We start from the raw sequence: 14244 nt of genomic DNA, 5'->3' as shown, positions 1-14244 counted from the left end.
GCCTGGGTGGCTCAGTTAGTTAAGTGTCTCACTCTTGGTTTTGGCTCAGGTCATGATCTTGGAGTTGTGGGATCAAGTCCTGCATTGAGCTCAGCAGAGAGTCTGCTTGGGATTCTCTCCCTTTCCCTCTGCCCTTCCCCCCTGCTCATGCACCCTGTCTCTCATAAATAAATAAAATAAAATAAAATAAAAAAGAGGGGCATGTGGGTGGCTCAGTCGGTTAAGTGTCTGCCCTCAGCTCAGGTCATGATCCCAAGGTCCTGGGATTGAACCCCTCATCAGGCTCCCTGCTGAGTGGGGAGTCTGCTTCTCTCTCTCCCTCTGCCCCGCCCCCCACTCGTGCTCTCTCGCTCTCAAATAAATAAAATCTTAAAAAAAAAAAATACTTAGAGATGAATGAAAATAAAAACATAACAGACCAAAGCTTTGGGACACAGCAAAAACAGTCCTAAAGAGGGAAATTTATAGCTAAAAATGCTTACATTAAAAAACGAGAGATTTAAGAGGCACCTGGGTGGCTCAGTCGATTAAGTGTCCAAGTCTTGATTTTGGCTCAGGCTGTGATCTCAGTGTTGTGAGATTGAGCACTGTGTCAGCCTCTGCACTGTGTGTGGAGCCTGCTTAACATTCTCTCTCTCCCTCTCTCTTTGCCCTTCTCCTCTCTCTAAAAATAAAAAATAAAAAACCAAGAAAGATTTCAAATTAACAAGGTTTACAACTTATGACCTAGTTAAAAAAAAAAAAAAAACTAAACTCGGAACTACAGAAAGAAAAAACTAATAAAGGTAAATGAAATAAAGAATAGAAAAACAATAGAGAAAATTAATGAAACCCAAAATTGGTTATTTGAAAGGATCAACAAAACTGACAAACTTTCAACTAAATGAACTAAAAAAAAAGAAGAGACTAAAATTACTAAAATCAGAAATGAAAATGAGGACATCACTACAAATTCTGCAGAAATAAAAAGGATTATAAGAGAGTACTATGAACAGTTCTTTGCCATCAAATTAAACTAGATGAAACAGACAAACTCCTAGAAATGCAAAACCTACCAAGACTAAATCACAAAGAAATAGAAAAGTCTGAATAGACCTATAACTAGTGGGGTGCCTGGGTGACTCCGTCGGTTAAGCATCTGCTTTGGGGGCTCAGGTCATGATCCCAGGGTCCTGGGATAGAGCCCCACCTCAGGCTCCATGCTCAGCGGGAGGCCTGCTTCTCTCTCTCCTTCTGCCTGTCACTACCCACCCCCCCCCCCGCTCATGCTTGCTCGCTCACTCTCTCTGTCAAATAAATAAATAACATCTTAAAAAAAAAATTAACTCAAACTTGATCTAAGACCTAAATGTAAGACCTAAAACTATAAAACTGCCAGTAGAAAACATAGGAATAGAACAAAAGCCTCATGACATTGGATTTTGGCAACAATATTTTGGATATAACACTAAAGGCCCAGACAACAAAAGAAAAAATAGACAAATTGAACTTGAAAATTTTTTAAATGTTGTGCATCAAATACAATATCAACAGAGTAAACAGGCAACCCACAGAATGGGAGAAAATATTTGCAAATCTTATATCTGATAAAGGACTAATGTCCAGAATATAGAGAAGTAAAACTCAACAACCCCAAAACAAAATAAAACCAAAAATATAATTTGAAAGTGGGCAAAAGACTTGAATAGACATTTCTCCAAAAAAAATATACAAATGGCAATAAACACATGAAAAGATGATCAGCATCTCTGCTTGTTAGAGAAATGCAAAGCAATGCTACAATGAGATACCCTCTCATACCCATTAGGATGGCTACTGTCCAAAAAATAAAAAATAACAAGTAAGGATGTGGAGAAACTGGAACCCTTGCACCCTATTGGTAGCAATGTAAATTGTTGCAGCCAAAACGGAAAACAGTATGGCAGTTCTTGAAAAATCAAAAATAGAATTACCATATGATCCAGCAATTCTGCTTCTGGGCATATACCCCAAAGAATTGAAAACAGAGTCTTACAGAGATATTTGTATACCCATATTCATAGCAGCACTGTTCACAATCACTAAAACATGGGAGCAACCCAATGGATGAATAGATAAGCAAAATGTGGTATATACTTGCAATAGAATATTATTTGACCTTAAAAAGGAAGGAAATTCTGACACATGCTACAACATGGATAAGCCTGGAGAACGTTATGCTAAGCAAAATAAGCCAGTTACAAGAAGACAAATACTGTATGATTCTATTTATATGAGGTAATTAGGATGGCCAAAATCATAGAGATGAAAAGTAGAATGGTGTTTGCCAGGGTCTGAGAGGAGGGGCAATTGGAGAATTACTGTTTAATGGATATAGAGTTTCAGTTTTACAAGATGAAAAGAGCAATGGAGATGGATGGTGGTGATGGTTGCACAACATTATGAGTGTTTAATACCAGTGAACTGTGCACTTAAAAATGATTGTGATGGGGGCGCCTGGGTGGCTCAGTTAAGTGTCTGACTTTGGCTCAGGTCATGATCTCTGGATCCTGGGTTGGAGCCCCACATCAGTCTCCACGCTCAGTGGGGAGTCTGTTTCTCCCTCTCCCTCTCTCTCTCAAGTAAAGAAATAAAATCTTTTAAAAAATGATTATGATTGGTGCGCCTGGATGGCTCAGTCGTTGAGCTTCTGCCTTTGGCTCAGGTCATGATCCCAGCGTCCTAGGATTGGGGCCCCTGAGCAGGGAGCCTGTTTCTCCCTCTGCCTCTGCCTCTGCCCCTCCCCCTCGCTCATGCTCACTTGCTCTCGCACGCAGGCTCTCTCCCTCTCAAAATAAATAAAAAAAATCTTTTAAAAAAATTATTATGATGGTAAATTTTATGTTGTATTTTGCCACACATAAAAAACCTAATTTGGTCCTGGCATATGAATAAACAGACAAATCAATGCATCAAAACAGAAGGTCCAGAATAGACATAAATATGAAAAGAATTTGATGTATGAATAAGTTGATATTTCAAAGCAGTGGAAGAAATATATATTAATTTTTAAAAGAGACTGAAACTGGAAGTCTTAGAGGGAAAAATATGTTGGATATTTATTTGACTTCTTACAACAAATTTATTGTCAAATGAATCAAATATTAAAATATTTTAAAAACTAGGGGCTCCTGGGTGGCTCAGTCATTAAGCGTCTGCCTTCGGCTCAGGTCATGATCCCAGGGTTCTGGGATCGAGCCCCACATCGGGCTCCCTGCTCTGCAGGGAAGCCTGCTTCTCCCTCTCCCACTCCCCCTGCTTGTGTTCCCTCTCTCACTATGTCTCTCTCTGTCAAATAAATAAAATCTTAAAAAAAAAAAAATTAGGGGCGCCTGGGTGGCTCAGTCATTAAGCGTCTGCCTTCGGCCCAGGTCATGATCCCAGGGTCCTGGGATCAAGCCCCTCATCAGGCTCCCTGCTCAGTGGGAAGCCAGCAGGAAGCCTGCTTCTCCCTCTCCCACTCCCCCTGCTTGTGTTCCCTTTTTTACTGTCTCTCTCTCTCTCTCTCTGTCAAATAAATAAATAAAATCTTAAAAAATGTATATTTTAAAAACTAAACTCTAGGGGCACCTGGCTGGCTCAGTTGGTGGAGCATGCAACTCTTGATCTCAGGGTTGTAGATTCGAGCCCCACAGTGGGTGTATAGATTACTTAAAAAAAAAAAAAAAAAAAACACTTAAAAAAAAACCGAAAAAAAGAAGAAAGCATGGAACATGTCTATAAAAAAAACCTGTTTTAAATATAAAGACACAAATAAGTAAGAGTAAAAAGGATAGAAAAAAATAAATCCTGCAAACACCTCTCATAAGAAAGCTGGAATGACTATATTAATGGCAGCTAAAGTGGACTCTAGGACAAGATATAAGAGATAAAGAAGGATATTTAATATTTATCATATTCAAATGATAAAAGAGTTAATTCATCAAGAAGAGAGAACAAGACTGAATGAATATGATGCTAGTAACAAAGCTTCATAACAAAGGCAATAAAACTGACAGAACTAAAAAGAGAATTTCCAAAGACTTTTAACAGTATCCACCCTTGAGTATGCTTTTCTTTCCATTTTTGTGTTCCATCTAGCTAGTTAAGTCCTAAGGGCAAGAATCATGTATTTTCATTATTATCTCCCAAAGTGCCTTGGATAGTATTGAAGACACATGAAAATTTTTTTTTTCTTTTAAAAGTTCCTCCTGTTCAGGACTGGTGAAGGATAGCCAAAGAATAAGGAACTTTTTTTTTTTTTTTTAAGATTTTATTTATTTATTTGAGAGAGAGAGAATGAGAGACAGAAAGCATGAGAGGGAGGAGGGTCAGAGGGAGAAGCAGACTCCCCGCTGAGCAGGGAGCCCGCTGAGCAGGGAGCCCGATGCGGGACTCGATTCCGGGACTCCAGGATCATGACCTGAGCCGAAGGCAGTCGCTTAACCAACTGAGCCACCCAGGCGCCCCAACACATGAAGATTTTAAAGGATCTGAAAAAAGTTTGGAGCAAAATCTGACAGTGTGTATTAAGGATCTTTTTTTTTTTTTTTTAATGCTCATGCGGGTGTATCTATTAATTCAAATCCTAGGACTCCATCCAAAGAAAGACATCCAAAAAAAGCAAGACAATTTTATGCTTAAACAGTTCAGCACCTGAAGGTAATGTAACATTGTATGTAAATTATACTTCAATTTAAAAAATTTAAAAATGAAAATATTAAACCCCATGGGAATTGAAAATGTTTATTCTTTTTTCATTATGTGCAAACCCATAATAAAACTTCTTCATCATTGTAAAAAAAAAATAGAAGTTCACTGAAATGTTGCATGTAACTGAAAAAACTGGGAATAAATGTTCAACTAGAGGATTAGATGTATAAACTCTGTGGCAACATTCAATGGATTATCATGTGAGATTTGAGAAAAGGCTTACAAGATAATGTTTCAAAAATTTTTAAAGGAGGATACAAAAAATACAATATCAAAAAATGAATACAATATCAATTATATAAGCATACATATGCACAGAGAAAAATCTAGAAAGAAATAAAGTAGAATGTTAATGATGTTTGCCTTTAGGTGGGGAAGGGATCATGAGTTACTATAATTGCATTCTTTGTATCTGCCTCCCCCCCAAATATTGTACATCAAATATGTCTTGGGTCGATAATTTTTTAAAAATCTAAAGTGTTGGGAAAAATTTTAATAACTGAACAGGCTAAATCTGACATGATTACACTTAACAAGCCTTCATATAAAGCTCTGAATTGGTTTTATTTTTTATTTTTTTAATTTAAAGATTTTTATTTATTTGACAGAGAGCGAGCACAAGCGGGGGGAGCGGCAGAGGGAGAGGGAGAAGCAGGCTCCCTGCTGAGCAAGGAGCCCAATATGGGGCTTGATCCCAGGACCCTGGGATCAAGACCTGAGCTGAAGGCAGATGCTTAACCAACTGAGCCACCCAGGCACCCCCCTCTGAATCCGCTTTAAAAAAAAAATTCGGTATGATGTGATTTAGCAGAAGCAAAATCAAGAATTTTTGTTTATTGTTAACTCCAAATAAGTTAACTGAACATTATAAGATGCTTAGAATAAACGCACATACTGGTTTCATTAGGAAAGGCAGCTAGGAGATACCATAAAGGAAGTGATGGATCCTTTCTGTGCTAACCAGCCCGGAACTGGAGTATTGATCCATGTGGGGTCCCACAGTGGTAGAGGGATCCCGATATATTGGCGTGTGTCCAGCCATGGTGACCTGGATGAGGAGAGACCTAGAAACTTTGGTGTGTGACATAGCTGAGGGGCTGGAGGGAGCTGCTGAGAAGGAGAGGAGCAGATAAATGCAAAGTGTGATCAGAGTGGTCAAGCTTTTGGAGGGCTCAGGGCAGAGGAAATGTGTCGTGTTCTGTGTCGCTCTGGAGAGCAGGACTGGAATTGCAGGGGGAAGCTACAGAAGGTAGATTCAGGGGCGCCTGGGTGGCTCAGTCGTTAAGCGTCTGTTTTCGGCTCAGGTCATGATCCCAGGGTCCTGGGATCGAGGCCCGCGTCGGGCTCCCTGCTCTGCGGGAAGCCTGCTTCTCCCTCTCCCACTCCCCCTGCTTGTGTTCCCTCTCTCGCTATGTCTCCTCTGTCAAATAAATAAATAAAATCTTAAAAAAAAAAAAAAAGGTAGATTCAGCTTTGTGTAAGGAAAAACCTGTCCACGTTGAAGGCGGCCTCATAAGAAATGAGCTGTCCACGTCTACAGAACACAAGCGGAGTCTGCATCAGGGATATGAAGGAAGAGAAAGGAAAGGCAGAAGGGAGAACAGGAGAGTGAGGCAAGCAGAAAAAGAAAGGAAGGAAAAAGAGAGGCAGAGGTGGAAGAAAGGGAGAGAAACGGTGAGGCAGAAGAAACGCTTGGGAGAGAGTACATGCTGAGTTGCTACAAGTGCTTCACGTCTTCCTTAGCCATATCCTGAACGGCCAGCAGGTGGAGATATCACCCAAGGAAAAGAGGACGACCTCCCGCCACCAGCGCACCCCGCCCCAGCCTTATTCTTTCTTACTCTGTAAACATCGGCTCCCTCTCCTGAAAAATGAAGCTAAGAGAGAACTCCAGAAGTCTCCGAATTTCCAAACTAAGCTTATAAACAAACATTTTATGATAAATGTAGCCTGTGATTACCCCTGATTCTAATTTAGAAGAGGCCTTTGTAGGTGTTTGCATTTTGGTCACTGCCAGAAGATGGCTCCCTCCATCTTGCCTCATCCCAGTTATATACACGTTCATTTATACACATATGGTGTACATGTGTTTTGAATCATTGTTAAATAATTAAACAACATAGGGGCATACTACAGTCCTCTTCCCAGTCACCCTGCCATTAACACTTTGCTTCCTCAAATAGAAGCACTGTCACTTTGAATTCTTAACTGCTGTACTTCTGGGAGTCTTTGCTCTCAATCCATATGTGCTTTCTTCATTCTTCCACCCAGCCATAAAGCAGCCCATTCTCAGGACTTTCACAGACTCTGTCTGACTGGTAAAGATGTGCCTAAAAGGGAAACAATCTTTTACGACTGTGCTTCTCAACCTTGAAGTGCACACTAATCACCCAGGGACCTTATCAAGTGCAGATTCTGATTCAGAGGCTGGAGATTCTGCACTGCTAATGAGTTCCCAGATAACATTGATGCTGCTGGCCCAAAAGCCACACTTTGAGTAGAAAGGCTATACATACATATGTCCCTATATCAGGAGGGGTCAGGACACCTCTCAAGAACTACAATTGACTCCTTTTAGCCATGCTGTCTTGTCAGCCTTTAACTTTGACTTAACTGCTGATGTTTTCATTCAACCAATCATTTATAGAGAATCTACTCCGTGTAAACCCAATACCCGTTAATTTTAAGCACCATTAGTAAGCATCTTTGAGCTCCAGTCCTGAGGTTCCTAGGATTAGTGATGATTCAGATTCATTCCTTGCCCTGTCACTCATTCATTCAACATTTATTGAGGATCTACTTATGTGCCAGGCAGTGCTCCAGGAACTGGAGATGCAGCAGTAAAGAAAACCATAAATCAGAGTGCCTGGATGGCACAGTTGGTTGGGCATCTGACTCTTGGTTTTGGCTCAGATCATGATCTCCGTGTCATGATCTCAGGGTCATGGGATTGAGCCCCATGTCCGGCTCTATGCTCAGCACAGAATTTACTTGAGATTCTCTTTCCTTCTTCCTGCCCCTCCTGCTTGTGTGCTCTCTCTTTTTCTCTCAAATAAATAAATAAATCTTAAAAAAAAAACAACCCACATAAATCTGTTTATTGCTTAACTCCCAACTTGTTTATTGTTAACCGCAAGTAAGTCTGTCTCCAATAGGGGAGACAGGTAAATAAGTAGGCAATTAAGCTCCTTTCCCCCCTCCCCTTTTTTCCTTTTTTTCCCCCTGAACAAGTCAACCCCAAAGCCATTCAGTGGGGTCAAGCAAAGTAGCTTTCCACTCAGAGGAATAGGGGAGCCTGCAGTGGTCAAGGGCAGGTGCTGGAGCCCAAGCAGGATGAGCAGGTTATCCATGTGGAAAAGTGTGGCCTGGTACAGACTGTCTGAGCCCAAGCAAGGTGAGAAGGACATCTGGGCAGGGGGACACCCTGGTGAGGGTTGTCAGAGTCTGAGCAGAGTAAGGAGGGGCATCTGTGATGGTTAATTTCACGTGTCAACTTGACTGGCTTCTAGGTGCCAGATTAAACATTATTTCTGTGTGTGTTTATGAGGGTATTTCTGGATGAGATTAGCATTTTAATTAGCTTTTAATTTAATTAGTGGACTCAGTGAAGTAGACTGCCCTCACCAATGTGGATGAGCATCATCCAATCCCTCAAGGTCCTGAATAGAACAAAAGGTGGAGGAAGAAGGAGTTTTCCCATTTTTTTTCCTGCCCCATCTGTGAGTTGGGACATCTCATCTCCTCCGGTCATTGGGCTTGAAGTTACACCATTGGCCTCCCTAGTTCTCAGGCCTTCAGATTTACACCACCAGCTTTCCTGCCAGTGTACACATGGCAAATTATGGAACTTCTCAGCCTTCATAATTGTGTGAGCCAATTACTCATAATAACAAATCTCTCTCTCTCTCTAAATATATAAATAGATATAGATCTCCTACTGGTTCTGCTTCTCTGGAGAACTCTAAACTAATACAGTGGCCATGTAAAGGCCAGGGCTTGGTTTAAGGTGTTAGAGCCTGAATGGGCTAATAGACCTCCATGTCAGGTGCTGGTGGTGGTGGTAGTGATGGGAGATGTGTTACTTACAGGAGGACTGATCAAATAAGTATATTAAGGCTAATGGAAGCCAGGTTTCTCACTGTCAGCAAAGGAAGTTACAAATATGGGAGGAAAGAACATCAGAATAAACCCTGTGGTGCTCAATTGGAATTAGAGGTCAGTATGATCTCATGGATTTCAATGTGGATTTAGAAATACTAAATTTTAGAAATAAATGGATTTAGAAATCCTAGATTTAGAAATAAATCACTGTTAGTTGTAAAAGTGTGTTTACTTACATGTATTCCCTAACTCAGTTCATTCAGGCCTGGGAGCCATGGCATCCTCAAAGCAGTCCCTATTACACAGATCTTGTTTTTAATACCATCCTCTACCAAGAGAAACCAGAACTTCTTGGAGAAATGGGTGATTCGAGGGTTGGGGGAGGGAAACTCCAAGTCGAGCTGAAATATCTTGTGCCCGAAAGTAAGGACATGTTCAAAAAAATGATGTGGACATGTTAAAAGAACCCAGAAACCAGCTTAATGGGGTTCCCACTGGCTCAATCTGATAAAACTTGAACTTGAAAATGATAGTAGCAGATTCTAATCTATTGAATAAAATAGGAATCTACAAGCCTAGAGTGATATAAATAAATGAATAAATTGTTAGTGTGATGAACAGAATGTTCAGTTTCTAAGTACCTGCCACAAAATAAGGGGAAGGTACAAAGGGAAAAGAGTAACTTTACAGCTGAGAAAACTGTAAGGCGTGTAAGTGGTCAAAGTTACTATAACCAGTACACCTACTAGGATACAATGAGCATCGTATCTGTGATATTCCTGCCAAAGACCCATAACCTGAAACTAATCACTTGGAAACGTTAGACAAATCCAGACTGAGGGACATTCTACAAAACAACTGGCCTATAATCTTTAAAATTTTAAACTAATAGAGTGAGGAACTGTTCTGGGTTAAAGGAAACCGAAGAGCGGTGAAAACTAAACGCAACCTGTGTTTTGGAACAGGTTCTTTCTGCTATAAAAACTTTATTGGGACAATTGGTGACGTCATTTGTTGAGTCTTGAAAGAAGGCAATGTGGATAACAGAGATGAGACGACTTGAGTTCTTGTCCTTCAAAAATACCCTCCTTTGAGTCCACGTTCAAGGGTCCTGCTTTGGCCCTTCTGCTGTGGTAACTGCCCTGGTCCCACACAACCCTTCAGGTGCAGGCGGAGTGCCCCGCCTCGGAGGAGAGGACTGTGGTCCCGAGTAGGCGGAAGCCCCGCCTCTCCATGCGGAGGGGCGGGGCGAAGAGTGGGCGGGGATGGCACGCCTCCGCCCTCAGGGGAAGAGCGAATAGGGGGCGGTGTCGGGTGGGGCGGAGCCACGCCGTCTCCGCACGCGCGAGGCGGTGCCGGTGAGGCCACGCCTCTTCCGCCCCGCAGCTCCGACACCGCGTGTGGACTGCTCACGCTGCCGGGGCCGGGTTTCTCCGAACTCAACCTTGGTGTCCGGACTGGCGAGATGGCGGCGGAGGTGTTGCCGAGTGCGAGGTGGCTGTACTGTGGGGAGCCCGACGAGAGCCAGAGAGCAGTACTGGGTAAAGACTGCGGAACCGGAGCAGAGTTCCCCATAGCTCCCTCCCCTTCATTCCGTTTGTATGCCTCTGCAATCTTCCTGCCCCTGTCGGGCCCCTTTCCCAGCTGGGCCAAGACCCCCTCCAGTCTCCTCCACTCCTTGGGGCTTGACCAGGGTGCCTTTGTCATCATCCCACCATCTTGCTGTCACCACTTCCCAGCTGGATGAGGACGTCCCAGGCACCCTTCCCCCCAGGGCTGTACCGGTCATCCATGGCCTCATCCACTCACACCTGCCTCGCTTCTCTCCACCGGGTAGAGATTCCCCTGTCTCTCTAGGTCTGGGCTAGGCCTCAGCTCTATTCCCCTAGTTATTTCCTTCTGTTGCAGCCCTCCCCAGCACTGCCCTCACTTCCCCATCTCCTCTTCCCAACTGGACCAGGACCTCCTTCAGTCCCCCTTTAGGTCAGGACCTGGGCTTCCTTACCATTCCCATTCCTTTAATCACTCCCTCCCAACGAACAGTCCAGTTCTTCCCTACCATACACTGTGGGTCCTTCTACTCTCATCTCATTCTTGGGCTGCAATCTTACAGTCCAGTTCTCCAATGGGAAGCTGCAGAATCCAGGCAACATGCGTTTTACTTTGTACAAGAGCAATGACTCCACAAACCCCAGGAAGAAGAGTCAGCGGATCCTAGTAAGTGCCGCGGTAGCCAGTTGCCTCCACTTTGCAGGTCTCTGGAGGCCTTAGAGGCCCTTGGGTGTGGGTGGATGCGGGAGGGAGAGGAGAAAAGGGAGATAGCAAATGAGCCTTTGAAGAACTCCTGTGAGTCCCAGCAGGTTGGGGTATGGGGACAGGCTTTTGGTGACGTGATGGCCTTTCCCTGATTTGTTCATTCAGCAAGTGTTTATTGAGCACCCACTGTGGCCTGGTGTTGTAAGCTGCAAGGGAAACAGCTAAATCGGACCTGGCCCCACGCTAAGGGAGCTCCTACTCTAGAGCAGGGTTTCTCAGCCTCGGCACTATTGACATTCTGACCCAGATAATTCTTTGTTGTGGGCCAGACCGGTGCATAGCAGGATGTTCAGCAGCTTCCCCGGCCCCTAATCACTAGATATCAGTAGCACCTCCTCTTTGTGACACCCAGAATGTCAGACATTCCCACATGTCCCCCGAGGGGATTTGCCAGGTTGAGAACCACTGCTTTAGAGAGGTGAGAACTGGTTTTTTGAGTTCAGTAACTCATACAAGCGGACAAGCTCAGAGCCTGAGGGAGGGAGAGCGAGCTCAGTCAGAGAAGTCTCTTCTTGCCAGAAGGCCTTCCTGGGGGAGGGTGCGGCTGGCCAAGCTGAGCTCTGAAGGATGGAGGACGGTTTGACAGCTGAGGTTTCCTATTCCAAGTGAAGAGGATAGCAGGGACAAACATAGGGAAGCAGGAAAAGCTTGGCTGTGATTGAGGAGTGAATAAGCCCTTTCCATAGTCCTGCCAGCATATAAGGAGTAGTCATGGGAGAGGTGGGCGAAGAAGTTCAGGAAGGACTTGGACTTTGGGCCCTTCCTGAAGGTTGCTGGCAGAACCATTTTATTGCGTGCCTCTAAGTGCTGGGAGCCCAGGACCTGTCTCCCAAGGCCTGTGGTGCAGCTCCCCCAAGAACTTTTCAGACCAGCTAGAAGCTGGCACTATCTGGGGCTTCCCTTTTAAAAGTCCTCTTGCCTTTCTCCCAGGGACACCGTGGATTCACTTGGATAGTGGGGCTGGATCATCTTCCAGAGGCTCTCTAGTTCTAATCCACTGCGGTTTGGATTCTAAAGCTTTTGCAAATGTGGGAAAGGGGGTCAAGATGCTTAATACGTTTCAACATTGGTTGTAGTGGTGCTTTTCCCTTTACATTTTAGGCAGCTGAAACAGACAGACTTTCCTATGTGGGAAACAATTTTGGGACCGGAGCTCTCAAATGCAACACTCTGTGCAGGTAGGGGTAGGGGAAGGGATGCGAGAAGGGGAGGATAGTGATGGTGAGCCTGGCACTGCTGTTTTTGGTCTTTATTTTAGGGGCAGTAGGGGAAATCTGGAGAGGTTTACCATGACCCTGTGTTCCCAGATCCAGGGACCTTCACACCAGCATGCAGACATGCCGGAAAAGAAAATAATGAGTTACATTTGTTGGATTTCCTAAAACCTCATTTATTTGTAATTTTCTTTAAGATAATTTTTTAGGGGCGCCTGGCTGGCTCATTCAGTGAGGCATGCAACTCTTGATCTTGGAGCTGTGAGTTTGAGCCCCACATTGGGAGTAGAGATTACTTAAATAATACAATTTTTAGTTGAGATATGATATGGCATGACATTAGTTTCAGGTGTACAGCATAACCATTAGATATTTGTCTATGTTGCAAACGGTCACCACAATAAGCAGTCATCCATTACCACACAGAGTTACAATTTTTTTCTTGTGGTGAGAACTTTTAAGATTTACTCTCTTAGCAACTTTCAGATACACAGTATTGTTAACTACAGTCACCATGCTGCACATTACATCCCCAGGGCTTACTTATTTTGTAACTGAAAGTTCCTTTTGATCACCTTCATTACTTTGCAATATTCTTTATAACTGTCTTGTTCCCAAAAGGTGGCCTTCTCCACTTACTTGGAGTGTGTGATCAATAGGCCAAAGCTTGCCAGAAGTTTCTGCTGGAACAAGGAAAGGGTTTGGTAGTGTCAAAAGCTCCAGGGTCTCCATGCAGCTCTACCATTGATCAGCTGGCTTTGGCAACTCTGCCCTTCACTAACCCCCAGGCTCCCCCTCGGGGCGATGAAGACTGTCCACGGGAACAGCCTGAGTAACTGTCAGGCGCTGGCAGAAGGCGGACAGTGTTCTCTGATAGTATCCAACAGTGAACCACAAAAAAGGCCCTTTCTTTTTTTTATTTTATTTATTTATTTGAGAGAGAGAATGAGATAGAGAGAGCATGAGAGGGGGGAGGGTCAGAGGGAGAAGCAGACTCCCTGCCGAGCAGGGAGCCCGATGCGGGACTCGATCCCGGGACTCCAGGATCATGACCTGAGCCGAAGGCAGTCACCCAACCAACTGAGCCACCCAGGCGCCCCAAAAAAGGCCCTTTCAAAGCCCCCATGGCACCACCCTGATAGACGTCAGATTAATTTTATATGCTTAAAACTGTTAACACCGCGGCATGCCTTTACGAAGTTCTCTAGTTCAGACTGGTCTTCTCCCCATAATCCCCACAGTTTTACTTGTCTTTGCTTCCATAAAATTCATGTGTGCAATAAATGCTAGTGTAATTCTAGACTCTTCTATCCCCAAAGGGTTTCCCACTACTAGGCCAGTGAGCACAAATGTAATTGGCTACCAGAATCACCTGGTAGCTTTTTTTTTTTTTTCCTTCCAGAACTACCTTTGTTGTGGGTAGTATCTCATGAACTCCCTCCCTCCTTCCTTCCTTTCCCTCTTATGCTAAGAATGGCTGCTGTAGGGGATTACTGTTACTCAGCAGCCAATGTTGTGTTCCTCGAGCGTATTGGGGCAGAAGGGCCAGTGAGAACTTTTAAGCAGGAAAAAGGAAGTTGTATAAGCAATACGTTTTGAATAATCTATTGTCATTGGTGTTATTCCTCCTTTGTTCAGGCATTTTGTGGGAATTCTGAACAAGACCTCTGGCCAGATGGAGGTGTATGATGCTGAGTTGTTCAACATGCAGCCCCTGTTTTCAGGTAGGGCCCTGGTATGAAGGCTCACAAAAACACTGCATGTTTTAGGCTTGTTGGATGAGTTGGTTTTTGATTTGTAAAACACATTTTGTAGTTATTTTTAAAAGGGTGTCTTCCTGCAAATATTTATTGATGACCTCCTATGCTCCAGGCACAAATTAGGGGTTAGAGATACAGCAACC

At 43.6% G+C, this 14244-nt stretch overlaps 1 protein-coding gene across 3 annotated transcripts in view; it reads left to right on the top strand.

Moving 5' to 3' along the window:
- POLR1E (RNA polymerase I subunit E) overlaps positions 1–14244 on the top strand; it is a 30907-nt gene that overhangs the window by 4037 nt on the left and 12626 nt on the right. Inside the window, exons 1-5 of one of the 3 annotated variants that reach the window (XM_035016293.1) lie at positions 9970–10024; positions 10059–10352; positions 10925–11028; positions 12229–12305; positions 13980–14065. The exons of 1 other annotated variant lie outside the window; for it this stretch is intronic. In XM_035016293.1, coding sequence (XP_034872184.1) covers positions 10277–10352; positions 10925–11028; positions 12229–12305; positions 13980–14065 — 343 coding nt within the window. In that variant the 5' untranslated portion in view covers positions 9970–10024; positions 10059–10276. Of the gene's footprint in view, positions 1–7874; positions 10353–10924; positions 11029–12228; positions 12306–13979; positions 14066–14244 lie in introns of those variants that run through there. One more of the 3 variants, XM_035016291.1, reaches the window with a different exon arrangement.

Source organism: Mirounga leonina, unplaced genomic scaffold, assembly GCF_011800145.1.
Source record: "Mirounga leonina isolate KUSES-001 unplaced genomic scaffold, KU_Mleo_1.0 Mir_170, whole genome shotgun sequence".
Taxonomy (NCBI): domain Eukaryota; kingdom Metazoa; phylum Chordata; class Mammalia; order Carnivora; family Phocidae; genus Mirounga; species Mirounga leonina.
This window is presented reverse-complemented; position numbering and strand designations above follow the sequence as displayed.